Source organism: Rosa rugosa, chromosome 2 (assembly GCF_958449725.1).
Source record: "Rosa rugosa chromosome 2, drRosRugo1.1, whole genome shotgun sequence".
Classification (NCBI taxonomy): Eukaryota; Viridiplantae; Streptophyta; class Magnoliopsida; order Rosales; family Rosaceae; genus Rosa; species Rosa rugosa.
Window position 1 is genome coordinate 49,803,861 of NC_084821.1, and position 25,478 is coordinate 49,829,338.

The 25,478-nt window shown below is 39.5% G+C and overlaps 1 protein-coding gene, 1 long non-coding RNA gene and 1 pseudogene across 2 annotated transcripts; 1 reads left to right on the forward strand and 2 right to left on the reverse strand.

Moving 5' to 3' along the window:
* Positions 1-364: 364 nt before the first annotated feature.
* On the reverse strand, positions 365-1,366 carry LOC133727930 (uncharacterized). The gene is made up of 2 exons (XR_009855445.1): positions 679-1,366; positions 365-587 (listed from the first exon to the last, which is right to left on the reverse strand). It is a non-coding gene; the product is annotated as an uncharacterized LOC133727930 (long non-coding RNA).
* Positions 1,367-1,564: 198 nt separating this feature from the next.
* On the forward strand, positions 1,565-8,040 carry LOC133727927 (probable leucine-rich repeat receptor-like serine/threonine-protein kinase At3g14840; annotated as a pseudogene).
* A 10,981-nt stretch (positions 8,041-19,021) lies between these two features.
* On the reverse strand, positions 19,022-19,531 carry LOC133730915 (E3 ubiquitin-protein ligase ATL31-like). The gene has a single exon (XM_062158417.1). It carries the CDS (start codon positions 19,529-19,531, stop codon positions 19,022-19,024), a length of 510 nt encoding a protein of 169 aa, XP_062014401.1.
* Between the last annotated feature and the right edge of the window lie 5,947 nt (positions 19,532-25,478).

Consider the following 25,478-nt stretch of genomic DNA (forward strand, 5'->3'; position numbering starts at 1 on the left):
ATCTTGTAATCAAAGATCATACAATGAATGGTTCCATTTAAGAGATGCAATTGAGATTATGAGAAAAGAGATGCAATTGAGATTATGAGAATTTGAGAGATGGGAATACAAGACCAACTAGCTGCTGTAAACTCTGGCATATTACCAAAGTATTATATACAGCTGGTACACTTACATGAATACAACAATACTTATGTAACCACAAAACATACATTACTGAAATATGTTCAGCCAAGCACCAATTGTTGTGGAAACACGAGGAATTGGCCTCTTATGCATCAAAATCAGCTTCAATGCATCTGTCCTAATTTCAGTTATGTTGTTCTGTGCCAAGTGCATCTAAGCATTAATCTACTCCATAGTATAAACCAAACTTCCACAGCAATACTTAAATTGTATATCAGTTTGACAAAACATATAGTAACTCCTTTCTATAGCAACTAATTGAAGTCCTATTTAAACATAATGGACTAGAGTAAACAAATACAAAGCTATTGATACAAACTAAAGAAATAAACAGAGACAAACTGCAACTAAAAGCCATTGAATTGACCTTGGCCTTGCAAGTTCTGCTCATTGCCTTAAACCTGCAACAAATAAAGATCATTAGGCAACCAGCAACTCAAATCAAGATATCTCTGTTATACAAATTAAAGGAAAACTAGCAGTCAAACTTACTCTCTTCTCACGTATGAGCAAAAGTCTTTAGGCTCTCATAGCTGGACACCCTCAATTATCTATGCCAATATAAAAACAAATGTGAAACTGAGTCAAGTCTTTATATACAGCTAATACACAACTATGTTATTATTTCCAGAAAACAAACTCCACAAGAAGGTAAACAGTAAACACCATACACAAAGTGCCCCAAAAATACCAGTGTTCCATATTTACTTTGATCCATGTTCCTGTTATTCTAAGAAGAGAGAAGAAAGTTGAAGACAGCAAAGTGTTTGAATCCACGAGATTCAAATCCAAGTTTCTAATTCCATTAAATTCAATATCATCATGCAAGAAAAGGAAGGACCATAATCATGCAGCTCACTGCATTCTCACATAAATCCAACAATTCCGAGGCATGAATTCCTCCAAGATCAAAAATTAATGAGCACCCAATTGATCAATTTCACTTTGGAACAGAAATTCCTAACCGAGACAAATTCCTACGCAATTGAGATCAAATCATGGTCTATAACCAAAACACCTAAATAGAGCGTCTGAAAGTAGAGTAAATTATACACGAAATAGTAGAAGAGAAAGTAAGATTGGACCCAGAAAAGAAAGAAATTGATTGAGAGAGAAATTAGAATCGACCATGATTGAAGGGAAGAGAGGCATCACTTTTAGCTCATTTGAACTGGGGTTTCAAAAGCATCAGTTCTGGGTGAGATGAAGGAAGAAAGACGAGGACGAGGAAAGGAGAAAGAGAAAGTGAGAAACAATAAAAAAATAAATGACCGAAACAGAGAAGCTGTCAAATTTGACAGAGGAGAGGGTCAGAGGGATATGTCTATTCCACGTTGGAGAAGAGTTTGGACTGTCAAAAATAAACATTGGGCTTCCACATGGCAATTGACCGGTTGGAGAAGAGTATGTCTCTTTTGCATCGATCTGTCTGGTATTGTTTATCTGTGCAACCTCCTCAACACCCCAGAAACCCAGATCCTCTGGTGATGGAGTGTTGACCAAGGTCGCATACCAGCTAGCTAGCTAAGAAGAGCAAAGCTCATCAATAGCATCAAAAGAAGATGAAGCATAAGACCATTATGCTCCCCATTTTGGTTCTCTGCGTGGTCTGCATAACACTACCACTCCAAGTTGAAGCACAATCCCCACGTCTTGCTGCTGAAGAACGTAATTCACTCTCGCTCTTCTTCTCCTCCTCCTCCTCCTTCTCCTTCACTTAATTAAGTTGGTGTGAACTCCTAGGCTCCTAGAGTCCTAGTTATTGTGGTAGGCAACGTTCATTTACCCAAGAGTTTTTTTTTATATTTTCTTTTTCTTTTTCTAAGGGAACAATGTTATTGATGATCAAATAGAGCCAATAGTAGGACCAAGATAGTATGCTTATCTTGTTAAATACAATCTTTCCCTTTGATCTCTAGAGTTAGAAGAACAACTGCATAAGAAAGAAAAATTATGGATCTGACTTGTGTGCGCAGGGGAAGTACTACTAGAAATTGGTGTACAATTAGGAAAAACAGGCTGGGACGTGGATGTTGACCCTTGCAATATTACGGACACAACCTGGCGGTCCTCCCCTAGATCCGAGGAGCCCTTATACAACAACACTCTCGCATGCAACTGCTCCTATCCTGATGGTCTATGCCACATTGTTGGGATGTACGTTAACTTACATCCTAGTCGAAGATCTCTGTTTTTTGCCATTTTATATAAAAAAAAAAATCCATTACTTGAAGTACCCTTATATGTAGGATTCCTTTTGCCTACAAAATTTGATCAGCTTGAAATTTTTGTAGTACAGTTTTCTTAAAGGACAAGATCTCGCTGGTGAACTTCCAAAATCTGTTGCAAAGTTACCCTACCTAACAGCAATGTACGGGATAATTTTTTGTTGCATTGTTTGAAATTGTACCATCTGAAAAGACATATATGATTTCTTCAAGTGTTAATGTCATGGCTGATATCTTTACTTTTGTTTATAGTGATTTCACGAGGAACTACCTAAGTGGTAACATACCGAGTGAATGGGCTTCTACAAAGTTGGAATATCTGTAAAATGACTTCTTAACTCCATGTTAAATGTTAGTCAATAATAGTTTATATCAAGTAAACTGAAATGAGTACACTACAGGTCTATTCCTGCGAACAACTTACAAGGACCAATTCCTGCCTTCTTGGGAAACATTACGACTCTAAAGTATCTGTATGATCAACATCTTTCTTTGCCTCTTTTTATGTTTATCCCATCAATTTTGAGCTATTGTTCGTTTTAGTCTACTTTGATGAAGGAAGATGTTTCAGGAACATAGAGACTAACCTGTTTTCTGGAACTGTTCCTGCTCAGCTTGGGAGTTTGGTTAGCTTGCAGAATCTGTAAGCTCCATATTTATTTTATTTATCTATTTTCAGTTTGTTTTATTTGATTCTTGTTTTCAATTAAAACTTGGAAAACCAAGTGTCATTTGATAAGTTACGAAGTTCCATGGTATCTCCAGCATTCTCAGTGCAAACAATCTCACAGGAAAGTTGCCAGTGGTTCTCACTAATCTGACTAACTTACAAGAACTGTAAGTGTAATCCTTACAATTGCTGTACTTTTGATTACTTCACAAGATTTCTCTGTTAGCAAATCTTCAGCTTTATGTTATTCCCTTTATGCAGTAGGATTAGCAGTAACAACTTCACTGGAAAAATTCCAGATTTTTTCAGAAGTTGGAATCAACTTAAGAAATTGTAAGTGCTTTTTGCTATTATAATATAATTCATAAATTATAGAATTGGTGTAACCTCTATCCATATTGTATTCTGTTTTTGACAGAGAGATCCAAGCTAGTGGTCTACAAGGCCCCATTCCATCTAGCATTTCTGTCTTGAGTAATTTAACAGAATTGTGAGTTCCACAATCAATTCTAGCTTGCATTAACAATGGAAACATGCTTAACATACATTTAACTATTTATAAGCATATGCAGGGATGTTATTTTTTTAATCCTCAAACAATTATTTATGGTGGAAATTATGCAGAAGGATCAGCGACTTAAGCGGAGGGAGTTCACTATTTCCAAACTAAAGTAATATGACAAGCTTGCGAAGATTGTAAGTCTTAAAGATGTTGTAATTTTGTTCATCTACAGTTTTGGACTAATACATGCTTACCTGCAATAATGCTAATATGGAGTTATGTTGCAGAATGCTGAGGAGCTGTAATTTATCTGGACCTATTCCTGATTTATCAGCAATGACAGATTTGTATATCTTGTAATACTGCTATTCTGTAAAAAAAAAAATTATTCTACTATTTTTTTCATACATTGTTTACTCTCTTTAGCAATTTGACTAACAAGGTTTAATTGCTCAGTCAAGCTTCCAAAAGTAAGTTTCAGGTTCTTGTAACATCTTCTCGTTATTATCTCGCAGAGATCTCAGCTTCAACAAATTGGAAGGAAGTTTTCCTAATCTTGAAGCTTTGGCTCTGGATCTGGACAATTTGCAGTACTTGTAAGACATGTGAATTTCATATATGTCATGACTAGCATACATCATGATGTAGGGGGCCGCCCCGGCATACACTATCTTCACATATACATAAGCATAGATTTATCAATATCTTCCTCCAGGTAACCAACCTTTTTGTAGTTAAAGTAATAATTGCTTTAACAGAATGTGACTGATATTTCTTTCGGAATAGGTATCTGACTAGCAACTTGCTCAATGGCTCTATTCCAGAATGGATTAAGAGCAAAGATAATCGCTAGTATGTTCCCCATCCTCCATGCTTGAAGCATATTAACAGTTTTATTAATACCCTAAAATGTACTTTTCAGTGAATTTATATACTGGCTTACAATTTCATCCTATCTATTGTCATCAGCATGATAGATGTTTCTTACAATAATTTTTCAAAGAGCTCTGAGCCACCTACATGTAACGAAAACCTGTAAGAACTGTTTTCTGTGTAGTTGGCATACTCACACTATGCTGTCTTCATTCACCTCTAATTTTTCTTTCTCAACTGACTGGGCATGTTTCAGGAACGTATTTAAAAGCTCTTCTGTACCAAACAGCTCGTAAGCTTCTACTTAATAGCCTTTGATGATGAAGCCATTTGATTGCTTTTCACTTTATGGACTTATAACATAAGCTGATTTATTCTATACTAATCTAGATTATCTGGAGCGTGCCTGGACAAATTTCCATGTACAGAAGGTAAGTAACAATGTCATTTGGAAATATATACTTTGGTTATCCAACTATGGTTAGCTTTTTGATTGGTTAACTTTGTAAAGATCTCGTAAAAAGAATCTGGTTGATAACTTAAGTTTGCAAATGATCTCACAGTAAATGGTTTCTAATACTAAATATTTTCTCTTATATGATTTGTTGGTTATTCACTGTTACTGAACAGATCAGTACTCTTTGCATATCAATTGTGGTGGGAAAGCAATCACCATTGGAGACATCAAATTTGAAGCGGATCAAGACCTAGGAAGTGCATCATATTTCGTTCCTTCAAGGCCTAGCTGGGGATTCAGTAGCACTGGACTTTTCTGGGATAGTAACATCACCTCTAAAGACTACATAGCAAATAATATATCTATACTCGAAATGACCAACTCTGAGTTGTACACAAATGCACGCATCTCTCCTCTTTCTCTTACGTATTATGCACGCTGCTTGGCAAATGGAAACTATAATGTGAGACTTCACTTTTCGGAGATAATTATCAGAGGCAATGCATCTTTTTACAGTCTTGGAAGACGGATATTTGATGTTTATATTCAGGTAGTAAAACATATATACTCATCCTTTGGCACCCTAGATGACATTGAAGATTTCTGATCGACAGCATTTGTTACAGGATAAACATATATTGAAGGATTTTGAGATTAAAGAGGCAGCAGGAAGGGTTGATAAAGAATTAATAAAAGAATTCCTAGTTGAGGTTAAGGATAAAACTTTAGAAATCCGATTTCATTGGTCTGGGAAAGGGACAACAGCTTCCCCGAGGAGAGGAGTATATGGTCCCCTTATATCAGCTATCTCTGTAGTGTTTGGTATATTCTGAATTACAAATACTAGCTCTCTCTCTGCCTCTCTGCTTGATATAAAAATAAAAATATATATCAAGCTAATTAAACTTGGTCTTGAGAATTTTGCAAAAGATACTGTCTCGATTGTTAGATTTGGCCTAAATAATAAAAGTCCATGCTATGGTGATAACTTGATTTTGCATATTTTTCATTTTGTAGAGTCTGATGTCGCATCTCCTCAGCAAGGTAATTGTGGTTGCAGCTTCAGCTGGAGGTTCGCTTTTGTGTGTTGCTTTCTTAATTTTAGGCATTCTTTGGTGGAAAGGCCGTCTGGATAGCATGATATCAAGGGGAAAAGGTGCTACACTGCTACTGCTACTAATATACTGGGAAATTTTGTAGCACATTGGTCACATTCTTTCAAATACCGAAGAATTAAACTCTGAATAACACACTCAGATACTAGGTGAGAAGAAATTTTACATGACATTACTGGCATCTTGACCTTGTTTGATCTATGGACAGCTCATGGACGACTGGATCTGCAAACGGGTTTTTTCACCTTCAACCAAATTAAAGCTGCCACTAACAACTTTGCTCTGGAAAACAAAATTGGGGAAGGTGGTTTTGGGTCTGTCTACAAGGTACCATTTGACTCCATCACTTTTTACTTTAATTTTTTCTTCTACATGGTTTTTTGTAGCTATTTTCCTAGACTTTAATGTGATTATAAATTAATAAGCTATATATTTAATGCAGGGTGTATTATTGGATGGTACAATAGTTGCGGTTAAACAACTATCTTCAAAATCAAAGCAGGGAAATCGTGAATTTGTGAATGAAATAGGCATGATTTCTAGTTTGCAACATCCAAATCTTGTTAGATTGTATGGATCCTGTATTGAAGCAAATGAACTACTGTTGGTTTATGAATACATGGAAAACAATAGCCTTGCACATGCTTTGTTTGGTAAGCTATCAAGTAGAACCATAATCCTGAAATTATGTATTAAAAGATACTAAAACAAGCCATTGATTGGAATTTAATCCATCTATGTTACTTGCAGGTCCAGAGGAAGGTCCAGTAAGATTGGACTTGCCTACAAGGCAGAGAATATGTATAGGCATAGCAAAAGGTCTGGCTTTTTTGCATGAGGAATCAGCACTTAAGGTTGTACATAGGGACATCAAAACAACGAATGTGCTATTGGACCAAGACCTTAATGCTAAGATCTCGGATTTTGGTCTGGCCAAGCTTCACGAAGAAGAGAACACCCACATTAGCACCAGAGTTGCTGGAACTATGTAAGCTACTGTTACATATGTAAGCTATTTTGTTCTGCTTTTACTCCCTGGCCAACATTTGTCTTCCAAGTCCTTGGTGTGACCTTACCATGACCAAACTTATCTATCTTCTCTATGTCAAGTACAGTGAAGTTTTCGATTAACTTTAAGATGTGATGCCTCGTACTAGAGAGTATATGTGGTCATACAAATCAATGTTTTTGTTATGCAGAGGATACATGGCGCCAGAATATGCACTATGGGGTTATTTAACCTTCAAAGCAGATGTCTTCAGTTTTGGTGTTGTTGCATTAGAAATAGTTGCCGGAAAAAACAACATGAAATTTCGACCAAATGAGAATTTTGTAGGCCTTGTGGATTGGGTAAGGACTCAAATTCCTTCTGTACATGCAATTAAATGCACAGTTTTGTGATTACTATTATATTGATGACTTCTCCACTCAACTTAGCCATTATTAAAAATAAAAAAAATTCATTTCCAACTTATCTTATTTCAGGCTCTTGTTTTACAACAAAAAGAGAGTTTAGTGGAACTGGTGGATCCAAGGTTAGGATTGGATTTCAGTAAGGAAGAGGCGGTTAGAATGGCCAAAGTAGCTCTGCTATGCATCAATCCGGCAGCTGCACTTAGGCCTAACATGTCTGCAGTCGTGAGTATGCTTGAAGGGCGAGCTCCTGTCGATGAATTGATTATGGATCCAAGTATATATAGTGAAGAAATGAGGTTAACAGCATTGAGAAATCCGTTTGAGCAGATTGCAGAAGAGAGTGCAGGTGGAACTAAGAGCTTGATACATTCATCAGATGCATCATGGAATGGTTCTTCTGCTCCTACAACATCTTCAGATCTCTATAAAATCAGTCCCAGTTGTGAGGAAAAGTAGACAGACAAGCCTTATTTCATGCAGGCTCTAGGTCTGAAGGATTTACGATTCCCTACTTGTGTTAAAAACTTTACAAGTTTCTTCTATCATACATATATATTCGGGGGTCCCTTAGAGATTAATTGAAATTTTAAATATATTTTGCCGAACTTTTGAATTTCAACGAAGTACTAAATGAAACTTTTTCATAATATGACGAGAGCTCTCCTCTCTCTCGCCTGGCGGCGGCAAACCCTAGTTTCCTACTCCTCGTGACGCATGTCTGTCGCCCTCCTTGAGGTCGTCCTTCCTCTATGTTCAACCTATGGGTTGTGGCATTAGTTCCTTGTTGAATTGACTTTCGAGTTGCGGCGGTGTTTGAGGGGAATATGATCTGGGCTTGAAGATCTCACCGGAGGAGGCTTTTCTCATATATGGGTTTGTGCGAGGCGATTCGCATTTGGGACCCTGGACCTGTCTCTTCTCTTTTTCAGGGCAGAAAAAGTTGTTCTGATGGTGCCGGATACGGAGGAGGATGGCGACTGAAGTCTTTCGTCGTTGGCGGGAGGCTGGATCCGATCCGGCTTGCTAGGTTTGTCTGGGCTCGTGGACTTCGGCGAGTGGCCTCAGAATGGTGGGCCGTGTCATTCCGGCGGGCCGCTCATTCTTCTGGTGGTGAACGTCTCTCTTCCTCCAGAGATCCAGCAACGCGGGTCGGGTGGCGCCGGCGAAAGAATGGGATCATGGGATTGGGAGGCTTGGGTGCCTATAGTAAGTTTAATTGGGCCTAGGTCTGGGCGTGTTTGTGGGGCTCTACAAGTGAGTGGGCTTTCTCTAGGCCTGCGCACTCTTGGGCTCGTGTTTGGGACCCAGGGGGGTGGTGCTGCTTAATCCGGGCTCTAGTTCAATTTTGGATTGGAGCCTCGATTTCATGGTTCTTGTCCTTGAGAGTTCGATTGCTAACGTCCAAGTTTTTGACACCTTTGGACTCCTTCGTCCTCTCGGGAGCCTCACCTTGCTCTCTTGATGTGTACCTCCCAAGCTATAGTTACGATCCTGGTTACGGTTACTACTACAGTTTCGCTGCTAAATTGATATATATGCAGTGCAGTTATTGGCTTTTCGGCTTCTAGTCATGTTCGAAAGGCATTTAGTCATGCCCTGGTTACTGTTCAAAATTAGATGCGCTTGTGTATCCCGTTTGGTTTATTGCTTTATTTTTGATGTTTTTGCATCGCTCCTTGTACTTTTAGTTTCACTTAATAAAGCTTGTCGTCTTCCCTTCAAAAAAAAAAAAAAAAAAAACAAAGTACTAAATGAAATCATTTGAATATATATATATATATATATATTTTTATCATACACATCTCATATTTTGCTTACTATGGTCCCAAAATATTTTACTAACGGGAATTTTGTTCATACCTTCTAATTTGATAGATGGACTGGACCTCCCACAATTTTTAAAATATTTTAATTCCTGTTGTAGAGAAACTGAAATTGAGAGGAATTTGCTGTCTATTCTCATTGATAATAGGGGCCTCTTTATATAGAGGATTACAATGCATAGAATCTCAATCGTACAAGGAAAGTAATCATACATTGAACAGGAATCTAGATCCTTCTAATTTAATCCTATTACCACTAGGTCAAGTAACCTAGAGTTTGGGCCAGACACATAATCGGGATTTCCTTGAACACTCCCCCTTGTGTCGTCCAAACGTGGTGCTTCTCTTGTTGCATCATTAAAAACCTTGCCGAGTAACAAAAATCCAGTGGGACAAAAATAACCTCGGTCGAAGGGGAAAAAGAGCACAACACACCCTTCACGTTTCGAGACCATACATGTAGACATCTCCCCCTGATGTCTGCATCTCCCCTTGATGACTACGGTCATGGGAGTTCGGATAACTTCCGTAAACGATGCTACCAACATGTTTCTCGAAAGTGGAATTTAGGCAATGACTTAGTGAGCAAGTCTGCCACACTGTCCTCAGATCGAACCTAGTTCATTTTGATCTTGAGGAGAGTCTGTTGTTGCTGATTAAGCTTGGTGTTGTCGCTTTGATGTAGCCTTGCTTCATTTGTTCAAAACAAGCTGCATTATCCTAAATGCTCGTAGGCTCATCTATGGTAGACTTCAAACCACAATTGTTCGAACATGCGTAATTATGGATCCAATCCATATACATTCACGAATCTCTTCGTGAAGAGCAATGATCTCTGCATTGTTCGAAGATATAGCGACTAGGGTCTGTTCTGTAGACCTCCAAGATATCGCAGTCTTTACCCATGGTGAACACTTAACCAGTTTGGGAATGACCTTTGTGTGGGTCAGAGAGATACCCAGCATCAGCTAAACCTTCCAAAACACATGTCGTTTTGGGATGGGGATAGTGGACGCAGGCCAGTGTTGGCGGCGTTCCTAGTGTGTGATGGGTCCGAATCCATCATCTCTCCGTAGGGATAGAACAAGCCCATATCAATCGTACATCTCAAGTACTGAAAGATATCTTTTACACCAATCTAATGGCGTCGCGTTGGCGCAGAGCTATATCTTAGCTAACAAGTTCATGGTAAATGAGATGTCCGGTCTTGTGCATTGAGCTATGTACAATAATGCGCCTATTGTACTTAACTAGAGCATTTCTGCCCCTAGCGCATCTTCGTCATCATCCTTCGAACGAAGAGGATCCTTTTCAGGATCAAGACTACGGACGATCATGGGGGTGCTTGAAGGTTTGACCTTGTCAAAATGCCTAAGCATCTATCAACACGATGCTCAAGTTCCAAACCGAGACATAATCGTGTTCTCCCATAATCCTTCATCTCAAAATCGGATTTCAAGTGTTCAGCAGTTTCCCTTAACTCTTTAAGGGCTTCTAATGAAGATCATGTCCAACATGAACCGCGATAGAATCCTAAACTTGTTATGGAAACGCGTGGGCATATCCCTTCCCAATCAAGTAGTCATCTTACTGAGCGTTTCAACCTCTTTGTAAAACGCGCCCCGTGGTCTAGAGCCACTTGACTTGGGTAAATGAAGTTCACCATGAACCTTCATGTATATTCCGTATCTAGATCCCTATAGAGATACGTAGTGACCACATTTGTAAGCTGCATGTTCAGTTATTCGGAAACTACCAAACTGACAGGGTAGTGGAGTGTAATGACATCCATTACGAGAGAATATGTCTCATCGTAGTCGATTCCAGGGCGTTTTATGAGAAGCCTTGCGCCATAAGGCGAGATTACCATCTCTTTTTCTCACTACGATTTCTAACGAAGACCCATTAGTCAATAGGTTTTATGTCAGGAGGTGTTGGCATCACTAGCTCAGAAAACCTTCCTCTTCGTTAGAGAATCCATCTTAACCTGGATCGCATCTTTCCATTTAGGCCAAATCTCTCTACGTTGGCATTCATTCATCAACGGAGCGTGGTTCGATATCATCTTACTCAACAAACTCATGCGCAACGAAATGCGCAACTACATCATCAATTATGATGGAGTTTCTATCCCACGTCTCATGTACACTAGTGTAATTTTCATAGAGCTCTATATTCTCAGGAATAGGGTTCTAACGTTGAGGCGTCCCCTAACGATAACCATAACCCGGAAGATACTCATGAGACGGATTTTGAGTCTTGATGATCAAAGGATTGGAATGTACCAAAGTATCATTCGAACCCACGGGCCTCCCATGCATCCTAGCTGAGGCCATGGCCTGTAACGCCAGAGTGCCACTCTCTATGGCGTTGGCGCCATGCCTACCTCTGGGTAGGGTGGCGCTACGTCCTCTTGTAGGGACGTCCATCCTTGCAGGCATGTTTGTGTGATCTCGTCACTTTAACAGGGATCGAGATGAGACAAAGTAGGGACAAACTACGACAATTCTTGTCGTTCCTGTTGAACATTCGTGTTCTTATCTCCCCCTACCGACGGGAAGACTGTCTCATCAAAGTGACATCCGCAAATCTAGCGGTAAGGAGATCGCCTAGCAAGGGCATTAAGTGGCGGACGATTGTTGGAGTCTCAAATCCAACTGAGTTGCCCATTTGTCTGTAAGGACCCATCATAGAGCGCTGTGGCGGCGCAATTGGCACATAAATGGCACACTCAAAGATGCGTAAGTACGATACTTGTACCCAGTCACTAGCTGTAACGCAGAGGTAGATTGAGTGGCAGTGGGTCGTAGACGAATTAGCATAGCTGCATGCGATATTGCATCACCCCAAGCGGATATATGGACGTTGGTGCGCATTACCAATGTCCGGACTACCATCGTAGTCGTTTCCGCGAGACCATTTGGGTGTGCTCATGGGAATATGCTGTCCAACATCAATCCCAAATGCAATGACTATCGAAAGTATTCGATGTAAACTCACTAGCATAGTCAAATCCAATTGACTGAATAGGATGATTCGGGAAGTGAGCCCGTTGTCATATGATGTGTGCTAGGAGTGTTTCATAAGCAGCATTACAAGTGGACAATGGCACAACACGTGACCAGCGTGTTTGCATATCAACCAACATCATGAGATATTTAAATGTCCGCAAGTTGGTGGAATCAGTCCACAGAATCCCTACGGATTCTATGTAAGAACATAATGAGTATTTTCATATCCTTTGCATAGGACGGTCTCAGTCCTAATTTTCCTAAGGAAGTGGCTTTCTAAAATGAGCGAGAGGCCTTAGAAGCAACCAATGAGAGTTTTGGTTGGGCCTGAGCGTTTGAAACGCATATTGAAGCAAAGTTTGTGACTACATCACCCATCATGGTGTCATGACCATGGGAAGTGGCATCCATGGCGTTATAACTATGGGGATTGACATCCATGGCATCATGGCCATGGGTAGCGCCATATATGGCGTTGTCACAAGGGACTTGGGCGGCCATATGGCGCTCCAAGACAGCTGCAGCGCCAGATGCTGCAATTGTTGCGGTCTTGCTAAGTCCAGGAACCAATTTTTGATTCTTGCTTCATTTTGCTCGAGGGTGTCCATGTGAAGTCTTTAGTAGACGGATCATCATATCATGACCAGGGTGACTTATCCTGTCGAGACAAAGCCAATATGTGTCTAAATCCAAGAGATCTTCTCTCATAACTTTATTGGATTTAATAGCTAGAATAGTGACATAGAGTCCACTATAGAGACACATAAACTTCTCTAAGATGGGCCTTCATTCGCAATCATTAGAGGCATTGCAAAGGAACTCATTTCTGTTCTCTACATGCGTTTTCGCATGGAATCCGTTGGCTATCCATGCTATCCATAGGTGCGAGTTGCCCTAGGAGCGTAGAGAGTTTATGTGACATTAATCAAGGTGCCATTTGGCAAAAAGAACTTGGGCTATTCCATGTCCTTAAATTAATACTGATGGCCCAGCCATCGTAGTCACAAAGTAACATGCTCATGAATCAAAATGGAGTCATAAAGAAAAGAACTCGAAATTTTATTCATAAGCCAACGGAATACATCATTGTCTCTTAACCAGTAGGAGAATCTAATCCAAATGCTAGCTAATGCAAAACAATGGTAGTCGTCTAACTTCTTTCGGTAATTCCAACGCAAATGTGACCAGGTGAGTAGGGAGATGTCGGTGGAGCAAAGCTCGCTTAATTACCACTTATCTCAAAACCTTCCTAGACATCACATTTACATTGAGTACGCCTACTTTGAAGAAAGACTAAACCATAGGCATCTACTACAAAAATAATATGGCAATTGCCTACATCTCTTGGAAAATAAAGACTTAAACAGAATTGGCGATCTATTGATCCCAGCCAGATTCGTAGTCTTCAACCCTTCACTTTAGATCATCTTCTTGATCTTCTTGTTCTACATAGTGAGCTCTCTTGCTTCACAAATATGCTTTGTAGGCGGTGACAAGTTCTTCACGAGCTCTACAAATGTGTGCCCAATGATCAGACACTCCACATTGAGAACATACATCTCTTTGCTCAAACTCCATTGATTGAGGCGCTTTGAAAGCGTCATTAAGATGGCTCTTAGTGTTGGTGGAGCCACCAACATGGCCAGAGGCGTTGCCTCCCTCTCTCTTTCCACGTTGACCTCTTTGGTTCCGTGTTCGCCTATTTTGGCGATTACCTTCCCAAGTAGAGCGATTATATGGACCAGAAAGTCCATAAGTATCCCTAATGTTAGGGTTTTGCTCTTGGCGCCTTCTCTTAGGGGCACTTCCGGAATATGCTCTATTTCCACTGATCTCGAATTATAGTTCTTCACAAGGATGTTGTCATACTTTTCAGTGACATTCATAGCTCCAATGAGCTCATGAAACCTTGTGATCCGTCCTGCAGTAACATCAATTCGATAGTTCTTAGCAACCATCAATGCAGAAACGGGGAAGGTAGAGAGAGTCTTCTCAATCAACATCGCATTTGTGATCTCTTTACCACAGAATTCTATTAAGGATTTAATGCGAAGTGCTTCCGAGTTATAGTCAAGAACTGACTTGAAATCATAGGGGCGGAGGCTATGACATCTCACTTCTAGGTCAGGAAGCAAGGAAGGAGTCACGGACGTTGCCAAATCTTTCTTCGAGTGAGACCCACAGCCTTCTGGGGTCTTCTTCATTCATACACTCGTACTGGAGCGAATCATCCATATGACGAGTCATTAGGATGATGGCTTTCGCCTTATTTGCCTCTAAGGCTACTCTATTTGCTTCCAAAGCTTGAGCTTGCTCAACAGTTAGCACGTCCTGGCTAGGCTCGAGAATCGTATCCAGGATTCCATCGGCCTTGAGATGCTGGCGGACATCACGAACCCACCTGTGATATTCAGAGCCAGTTGTTCCCAATGGAGCAAAGTCCAATTTGTTCAGGTTACTCATCCTGAAAGAGAACAAGAAATTAGAGTTAGTTTCGGAGCGTGAAAGGCTACCACGAAAACATATAAAATTTCTGAGCGTAGTCGCTTCCAAGAAATTAGGAATTTCCGAGCGTAGTCGCTTCCAAGAAATTCGATTCCAAGAGGGGTTGGATTAGATCGAAACAATGATGTATGTGGTTGATCATTTTCTTCTCAACAAACTCTTAAGTTTGGAGGACTCTACAAGCTCCAAGCTTGGAGTGAGCACGAACCCCCACAGTTCGGTTTTTGGTCTCCCCTATGAAGAAGAAATGGGGGTAGAAGAAGGGAGGTTGCAAGTCCCCGAGAAAAGAAGAAGAAAAGTAATAAAAACTTCAAATTCGGGAACTTTTAGAAAAGTTTACCTTGAAAAATTGCCGGAAATCTTGACCCGAAAAGTTGGCCGGAAAAATGCCGCCAGAAAATTGGCCGGAAAAGTCGCTGGAAAGTTGGCCGGAAAAGTGGCCGGAAGTCTGCCGGAAAAAGGTTGACCGGTCGTTGACCGGAGGGTTGACCGGCGCTGACCGAGGTGCTGACGTGGGGATGACGTGGCAAGCTTCTGGGCTGCTTCCGTCTTCTGGGCCTCTGGGTCTGGTTATTGGGCTTCTGCGCTGGGCTTTGGGCTTCCCTCCTGGGCTCTGCTCCCCTTTTTCTTTCTTCCTCTGCCGGTTTGGTTGTAGCCGGTTGTGGTGGCCGGTTCAGGTCCTTTTAGGCCGGTTCCGGTGAAGGTTTCTCCGGTTTCGGGCTCCTGGAGTATGGCTGAAGCTTCTGACGGAGGAAGGTGGTGACAGGTGGATGGGAAGGATGCGAACCCGGCTGGAGATCGTCGGATTCTTCTTTGGGACCGGATTCAGTCACTTCCGGCGGTCGGTTCAGGTCGATTCCGGCCGGTTCCGGTGGTTTCGCCGGCGGTTCCGAGCTCCTGGGATCTGGGGCTTCAATGTGGGTTGCGGAAGTTTCTGGGATTTTGAGGCTACGAATTTAGGGTTTCAGGGTTAGGGCTTCGTGCTGATAACATGTTGTAGAGAAACTGAAATTGAGAGGAATTTGCTGTCTATTCTCATTGATAATAGGGGTCTCTTTATATAGAGGATTACAATGCATAGAATCTCAATCGTACAAGGAAAGTAATCATACATTGAATAGGAATCTAGATCCTTCTAATTTAATCCTATTACCACTAGGTCAAGTAACCTAGAGTTTGGGTCAGACACATAATCGGGATTTCCTTGAACAATTCCAACTTTATCCTTCCAAAAAAAAAATTGTGATGATCTTCCCTCCTCTCCCTTTTCCCCCTCCTTTCCTCTCTTTCCTTGGCTTGACCGCTGCACTACTAAAGAACCATTCACAACTTCATGAGTTTATTGCAATAAAATATTTTTTGTAATTGGCTTGATCGATTGCAACAACCTATAACTAGGGGTGGGCAGAAACCGAACCGGACGTCAAAAACCGGCCGAACCGTACCGGAATTCCAGTTCGGGGACCGAACCGGATGAAACAGTACTGCAAAAAAAAAAAAACCGGACCGGACCGGTATTTAACGGTTCGGAACCGGGTTCAGTTTCAGAACCGACCGGTAAAAACCGAACCGGCCCGCATATATAATATTTATTTAAATTAATATTATTTTACTTATTTTAGTATTATGTATATATTTTAAATGTGCTGTCGAATTTTAATTGGTCGAAATCCAAGTACACGTACTCCCTGATGCACTGGATTAGTGTCAATGAGAGAAAAGCCGAAACCCTAGCATCAGCCTCTCATTTCGAGTTTTCGACTTTCACTTTGCGTCTTTGCCTCCTCCAGTCCTCCCGACCTCATCTCTCTGTACTCAACGAGTCAACGCCGACTGCATAGATCGAAGACTGACGACGCCGACTGACGACGCCGACCCCGACGCCGATTGACACTGACGACAGCGGTCTTCTCATATCTCATCCGATCTGAGGATGGAATCGGTATGGAGAGTTAGTTCGATTTCGATTTCGATTTGATGTTTAGTTAATGGGTTCAGCTTGTTTCGTTAATGGTTTCGATTTTGAGTTAATGGGAGCATCAGTTTCGGATGGATCGTACTTGGGTTAATGGGTTCAGCTTGTTTCGATTTCGATTTCGAATTGATTTTGAGTTAATGGGTTTAGCTTGTTTCAATTTTGAGTTAATGGGTTAATGGGTTCAGTTTGTTTCGATTTGATCTTAAAAGTTAAAACTCCATGACTGGTTCTTTATATGCTTTGTTCGTTTGTTGTTGGATTCGAAAGCTACTGTACTATAGTGTTTCATCACTTTTATGATTTGATCTAAAATGTTTCGATTTTAACATTTTTTGACTTTACACTAATTGTTAATTTGAATAAATTAATTGGTAAGTTGTTGGTTTGTGATTGTTGTTTTTGCTTTTTAACTTTGTATTAGACTCTGTTGTGACGCAAGTGTCTGACTCTGAGGGATGAAGTAGGTTGCAGCTGCTGGAAATCGGACTAATGGAACAACTTTTTGAAATAAATTGTTGTGCTGCTGGAGCAAGTTCTCCGTGACCCAACTTTCTGTTTTTTGTTCTTCCCTTCCGGTTTCATTCAAGTATGAACTGCTTTAACTTTGGTTTGTAATAACTAATAACTTTAACTTCTGTTTGGTACTTGGAACTTGATGTTGCAGCCTTTAAGTTCTTTAACTATAGTTTGTAATAACTTTAAATTTAATGTTTCGTACTTTGAAGTTTGAACTTTATGTTTGTGCTGCTGGAACTTTGATTTACTGCTAGAACTTGGAAGTTGGAACTTTGATTTATGTTTGTGCTGCATGTTAGCTATTTGGTTTGTAAACAGATTGTTAGACTGTTGGAAGTTTGATTTAGTTTTGGAAATTGCTTTTTGGTTATAAATGTTGAACATCTGGAGCAGATTGTTGATATTTGAATAATTTGATAGTTGATCTGCAGGTTTAACATTAACTTAATGTTATTACTTATTTGTGTAGTTGAGAACTTGAGATGTTGATGTCATGAACAGGTTACTTGTAATGTTCATTACTTGATTTAGTGAACAGATTATGAGTGGTTTATACTTTATTTTGTTGATATTTTGATAGTAATGGTTACTCATTTGACAACAGTTAAATTTGTCGACTTTGGTCGAAAATATGACAAAAAGAAAAGAAAGTCGAACATAACCGAAACCGATCCGCACCGCACCGCAAAACGGTGTAACCGAAGTAAGCGGTGTAGGTTTTTAAAATGCGGTTGCGGTTTTAAATATAGCACAACCGAATGAAGCGGTTCGGTTGCGGTTTTAGCCCAACACCGAACCGCCCCGAACCGCGCCCACCCCTACCTATAACTGGGTTAATGGTATTGGGTCGAAATGACTTTTTTCTTTTTCTATCGATGGTACATCTACCAACAATTATAGTGTGTTCAATTTCATTAATTGATTTTATACATTCATTCTTTTATTCTTCAGTTCAATGATAGTGGGAGGACTTGGGAAGTATTGGGTTCATTATCAGTAGAATTTTTTGTTCATCTCTATTTAATTAATTAAAACCTCTGGACTTTCTGAGTGAGTTGGAGGGATGCACAAAGACGCTAAGTAATCTGTAACGCCGAATAGTTAGGCAATGGGACCTCATTAATGGACTCCACTTGTCTTCATCCAAGTTTCGGGCCAAGCCCAAAATTTAGCAAGAAAGCGTGGCAGCCGATAAGTCTTTTCCAGAATTCTTCTAAAACCCTACAGTCCTAAACCTTTCAAAACCAAATTCCGATGGCCCTTTCAAAAAAAAAAAATGCAAATTCTGATGGGTGCCAGTAGCCACCAAAACAGAAACAGAGTCTCTCAGACAATCAATAATTGGCGACCAAAAGTCCAAAACCAGACTCAAAGACGCCAAAGACCACTCCTCTGTCTGACCCCCAACTCATTCAGACAGTCCAGCTAGCCTTCCAATATGAAACTGCTTCTTCACCTTTCGGCTCTGCCTCAGTGTCTTTATCGACAACCCTCGCCCAAAGAAGATGGAGTTGGGCTCGGCGTGGTCCAATCTGTCTTTCTTTTCTTGCAATGTTGCAATAGTTTTTTTTTTTTTTTTTTTTCATATTTTTACTGATATATATAGGAATACTACTGAATGCTAGTTTTGGGTTTGAAATGAAAATTAATGTCAAAATGACCTGGGGAATTTTATAATATATGTTAAAGATAGTTTACCTACATTTGTGAATTTCTGAGTATACTTATATGAAACATGAAGTCACTTTATCTTCACAAGAGAGTTTCTACAAATCGGGCACGTTAGACCATTCTTTAACCAATTATCAATGCAATTAGCATGAAAGATGTGCTTGCACTCGAAAACACGACAAGATTCGCCATCCACGAAATCTTCTAGGCAAATGGCACACCGATCGCTGCAGCAGCTCGATATTTCCAGTCTAGCTTTGCAGTATTGCAGAGGCCCCGGAAGTGCCTCAATTGCTTGAGTTTGAATGGCCTGGAACCTTTGCTCTTGCCCTTCCTCTATTACCATGTCCTCCCAAACTCTGTCAAGCACTTCCATCAAGAAAATTTGCAACATAGTTACAACATTTTGCACCGGTGCTTGCGACCATGTTTCTTCATCGGGATCGTGATGGAAATCAGATGGCTCAACATGAACAATTCCAGTTAGAATGTGGCTTCTTACCCCGGCTGATTCAATATCTCGGTCATTACGGCGTCCATATGGAAGCCAAGAACATACGACTCCAATTATGTGATGCATGAGCGCGATGAGAAATAGAATTTCGGTGCAGAGAGTTAATTTGGCAAGTGCTATCCAGATTGCGAGACGGCCTGAAGGTGTAAACTTGTCCTGGCTTAGTAAAAACAAGATGGCGACGATTCCAAGGGCGAAAATGAAAGATAAAAGAGTGCAGGGGTGAGCAGGAGATTGATGGAAAAGAGCACTTGGGTTAGAGATCATGCTGCTCATGATCAGAATTTAGAAATGCTTTCATGAGAATATTAGGTTTAATTAGTGTCGTCCCTGCTGGAAAATTTCCTTTTGTTGTTCATACATGAGACTATTGTGCCAGAATTGCTAAAATCAATCTCGGAGCTTTGTACGTTATATATCTGTTAGATTACCTGTTCTTTAACCAACAAGGCAACAAAAAATGCGTAGTTTTATTTTTTTTAGGCCATACTAACATCTTTGCAACCACCGGATAACAATGAGACTCACATGTATATATGTTGTTGTAAGATGATTACGTGGTAATTGGTTATTGACTTATTGTTTACTCTTCTTACAACTTTGTTGAGGTCTATCTTGTTCCAAAACTCGGATTGAATCAATGATTTACTTCTTGGTTATTACGGTCTTAAATGGTGTCTTAATTGGTTACTATGATTTTTTTTTCTTTTGAGAAAGAGGTTACTACGAATTAACAACTCTTAGATTCATACTCGATCAGAGTTTTTTTTTTTTTTTTTTTTAGAAACTTCTTGACCAAAACAAAAGTGATATTTTGCTTTCAACTCCAGACCATTATAGAAAACTCGAACACGAACTTTCTGCTATAGAATCCCTTTAATGAGTGACATAGCATTTTATTCTTTTCCGACGGTTTGATTCAATCCATATCCAAACTGATTTTCTATAGCAAATGATTCATGCCCCTTTTCAATATATCTCATGACCAAAATAAGCCATTTGGGTTAGTCAAGTGGTCAAGGAGGGTGGAGAATTGAGTTAGAATTAAGCTAGATCAGGAGTTCAATCCTCTTCCAATGTAACTAAAAAAGTAAAAATATATCTGACCAAAATTCGAAGAATGACTCACCTGATAAAACAAGTCTATAGTAAATCTTGTTATAGTATTGCAGTTTATTAAATTGCCAACTTCGAGGCTGGAAATTATTCTATGCACCGACGGTGCAAGTGACCCAACCCTTATAAAATAATCTCAACCCTTGATATTTATTATCAACTTTATTTTTAATAAACAAAAAGTGTATTTAATGCAATCTAACCATTCATTTATGTTGGTGCAAGTGCACGGCGGTGCGGCGACTATTTTAGACTTTGATTTCTTGGGTTTGAATCATTTGAATGTTTTGTAAATTTTTTTGTTTTTTGTTTTTTTGTATCGAGAATAGGGCTAAGTTATATGTTGAACCTCTTTTCATTGCCAGTACGTGAGGCTTAAACGAGATAAAAGTACTATATAGACATGCACTTGTACTATTTACTCTATTTAATTAGAGAGGCACAAAACCTCCTTGTCACAACGTACATATTATTAGAGAAAATGATGAAGCCGAAACCTCCATAAAACGATGTATAAAAATGAAATAAACCAAAGAAATTAAAATTGAGAAAGACCTAAACAATTAAAATTGGAGTGAGAGGGCCAACAAAACTGGCCCATATATTTTTCATGCAAATGATAGAGATAATAAAATTCAAGAGTCATGGAGTCTTCACCATAACTATTTATTACTCAGAACTGTCTATGATTAGCCTCATGTAAGACAATACTGTAAGTGTATGGGATTGGAAACCATGCATAATCCTAATTTAGGATTGAAAACTGATATCAGCATACCAACAATCCATATCCTAGCAAACATACAAGCAATGCAGTGGATCATCAGACAAGATACTCTACCATATCCGAAGCACCATAATAGACTGAAGCGAAGCAATTCTGCTCTCTGCTCACATGCATGCATGTGCCAATGTCCATCCTTGTGCTACGAGACAAATCTGGAGCAAATACATCAAGACAAAAATCTTGTCTCCTACGCCTTGTTGGCATCTCTATGCTTGTAGTACGTAGCTTAAATGTGTTCTCCTCTGTAATCAATTATCCACTTCAATCAAGCAAATTTCATTTATCTTCAAGTACTAGCCCATATCGGCTATTTGGTAATTGGTATCTGCGGCTAATTCTCTTATCTCATCGTATTCTTCTTCCAGTTGTTAACGAAGCAGCCGAATATATATGAGATGGCTGGAGAATTATAAGGGACATGCTATTGGGATTGATCTGGGACAACTTATGCGTGGCAGTGTGGCAGAACCAACATGTAGAAATCATCGTGAACGATCAAGGCAACAGAATAACTCCTTCTTATGTTGCTTTCACTGATAATTAAGGAGCGATTGGTATGTGATCCAGCGTTTAATCAAATCATCAAAAGCACTTCCAAGTTCCAATCATTAACTTCCAAGGCCCAAAACGGCAAGTTTGCTGCTGGGTGTTCCCTGGCATGAAGATGAAGAGGGCAATCCTTCCAGATTTCAGAAACAACAACGCAAGTCTTAAAAACATGCAGGTCAGTCTCCACACAATCATCACAGAAAGCACTCCACAAATTACCTCTTAGTTGGAATAAACCTTTCACAAGTCAGGGAGCCCTTCTTAGTTTACCGGAATTATGAAATGTGTGCATTGTTTGGCAACTTGATCGGGCTCCGTTTGGGCTTGATTAGGGAGGGAAGGAGGAAAAACCATTGTTCAACTCTTTGACAACATGAAAGACCGAAAGTTCTGCCCTCCCTTCTATCTATCCAAAGGATCAGAGGATGCAGGCTAATATGGTTTTCTCTCATGCCTTTTGTCCTAGGCGTAGAGGAACCATACCAATCTATTCTGAAAGTCTGAACTCGGTAATTAAACTCTACTGCAGTGACGATAGTGTAGGGGAGGTCTTTGCAGAGATAAATAGCTCGACACTAGGATGATAAAAAGCTTTGAATAATTGGCCTAAAAAAGAAAAAAAAATGCTTTGAATATCGTTCTTATTACTTTTTCATATGGCGACCATAATTGAAAAGGGTAAGGGTATAGTATGTTAATATTTCTCATACAACAATTATTTTTACCACTTTCAAAACTCATTTACCACTTTAAGGATTCATTTTACCACTTGGGGACTCATGTGGTAACTAAGAAAATTTACCACTTTAAGAACTCATGTACCACTTCGAGAACTAATATTACTATTTTGAGGACTCATTTTACCACTTTAAAGCAATTGTATGCATGTCTTAACACACTGTAGAATTTCCCTTATATTAGTCATTATTTATAGTGTGTCTTATACAATGAGCTAATCTAACAGCTTCTCTGATTTCCGATGCTAAAATTTCAACACTTTATAAAACTATAGAACCCCATCATTTTTTCAGCTGGCCTCATGAACCATTTGAAGGATCCTCTTCAAAAATTAAAGAAAAACACACCGTAGAATTTTCCTTATATTAGTCATTGTTTATAGTGTGTCTTATACAATGAGCTAATCTAACAGCTTCTCTGATTCCCGATGCTAAAATTTCAACACTTTATAAAACTATAGAACACCCCATCATTTTGGAAAGTTTTCAGCTGGCATCATGAACGATTTGAAGGATCCATCCTCTTCAAAAAATTAAAGAAAAAAAAAATCATATTTGTAGGATGACTGTAATTGGTCAGTTTCTTGTGCATGGGGCGGGAGCCACGGGACAAATAATGGAGCAAGTTGAATTTTTCCAAAAAGAACCAACAATTGAACTTGTATTTACAATTTTCAGTCATAAGTCTATTACACGTTGTCGGCAAATAGGGCAGGTCAGATTTTCCCTGAACCAATGATTTATGCAGTTGGAATGAAAAGCATGGTTGCAAGAAGGAAGAGCTTTGACACATCCCCCCAGTCTCAAATTCCTCCAAGCAGATGGAGCAATCCTTGCAATTCATTTCACTTTCATGGCTTCCATAACTGATTCTTGGTGGCAATTTCTTCTCTAAGGCTCGCTTTCGCTCTCGCCTTTTCCTTCGCTCTTTTCTTTCTTCCAATTCCTTGATAACTCTGTCTAAAATCTCCAGCACCCGCATATTGTGCAGCACAGCTAGCCGCTTGATAAAATGCAGCTTGCTCATGCCATTCCACGTTATCATAAGTAATATCTGGTTGAAGCAATCTTTCATCTTCTCCCGATTCAAAATCGCTTTGACGGTTCTGCCATAAGTAGTCCCAGATTATGTAAAGAATGGCAATAGCAATCAACAAAAGCAATAACGAGAACGCGACGATGCAAATGGATATGAAAATCACAACAATGGCAGAGATAGAAAGAAGTGAAAGAACTGGAGGTGGAGAAGGAAAGATGTTGATGATGAAGATACCTATTTGCTTGATGCATGAAATGCAATAGGCTAGGCTTGGGATTCCGGCGTTGCTTCTTGCTTGGTATATTTGTCTATGAAGTTGTTGATAAACTAACCAACCCATCTACAGATTTTGGTTTAAACTAACCGACTTTTTGTGTTGCAGGAGGTATAAAGTCTAAACCCGAAATTTGTTTGTACTCTTGTTAATTAGAATTTTCTTTTTCTTTGGAACAGATATGAAGTTTAGTTGTTGAGAGATTCTTGCGTAGGGCACCCGCACGGGACACGTGGTGGGGAGGGCCAATCACCGCCCAGAAGGGGGGGTGTTTTGGGTATTGCACATTAGGGAGCAGGGGCATTTTCGGAAAAGATGAAAAATTTTCTTTCCTCTGATTGGGTGGCCGTAAGGCCACGTGGTGGGGAAGCCCCCACCTAAGTATTTTTCTTAGTTGTTTTAGTTACAGTTATTTTCAGGCTTGCAGGGGTTATTTTTTTAAGTTCTACTTTCAGCCTTTTACGGGTTAGTTTTTCGGTTACAGTTTCAGACTTTCAGGGGTTTTGTCTTTTATTTTTTCAAGAGCAAGTCATACAAACAATCGGACAAAATAACGCGTTTGATATGTTGTCTCTAGAAATGCTTCTTGGATACTGTCCTGGAAACAAACCTAAATTTTGAGTAGAACAAAAATAATTATACTTTCTCTTTCTATTTTCAGTTACAAGTTTCGCACAAATGTTGCTTTCAATATCTTGAAAATGGCCTAAAATGTTGGTTGTATATGGGTTATTTTAAGATTTTGGTTGTTTTGAGTTTGTGTAGATATTCTGGCTATGAATTATGCTCAAGCTGGTGATCCTTATTTATGCGATTATTGGCTGCTTAGTTTTAACTTTGGGACATCAATTTTGTTGTTTTCTTGGAGAAATTCTATCTATCAATCGGGGTAGACGTACACTTAAAACACAAAATCTAAGGCATCAAACATTCAAACATGTGGAGCACTACAAGAGGATCAAGATTTTTTTTTTTTTGGCAAAAGAAAAATTTATTAAAAGAAAGAGCGATCAACACTAAATATGAGACCAAAATCCCTTATGAAGAATAAAAATGCAAAAAACATTATCATGAATATGGTTGACGATTAACCAAAGTCCAAACAGCTAAAAGTTAAGACGCTTTGTAGGCGTCCCATTATGTGCATGGTACCTTGAATTAGTTAGACATTATTTTGCCTTGAATTTTTTGTGTTGAGGATTTGGGAGAGCGCGAAAAAGATTCTCTTCTAAAGCTGTTTCACCCTCATCAAACCAAGATTCTCATTTTTCTTTCTTTGATAAAATAAAATGACTAGAGGCATAAGAGAAAGTTTTAGGGAGTAAGTTGGACGAATAAATTTAATGTTGGTATATCAAGCAGGGTCCGTTTACAGTACCTTAATAGTTTAATGTATCGGTATATTAGATAAACCAACCCTTTACAATAGTGGACGTACTGCGGTACTGGAATGCACCGGTGAGATTAGTTTGGACTAGTTTGGAGTCAATTTACAATTGCATAGAGCTGGC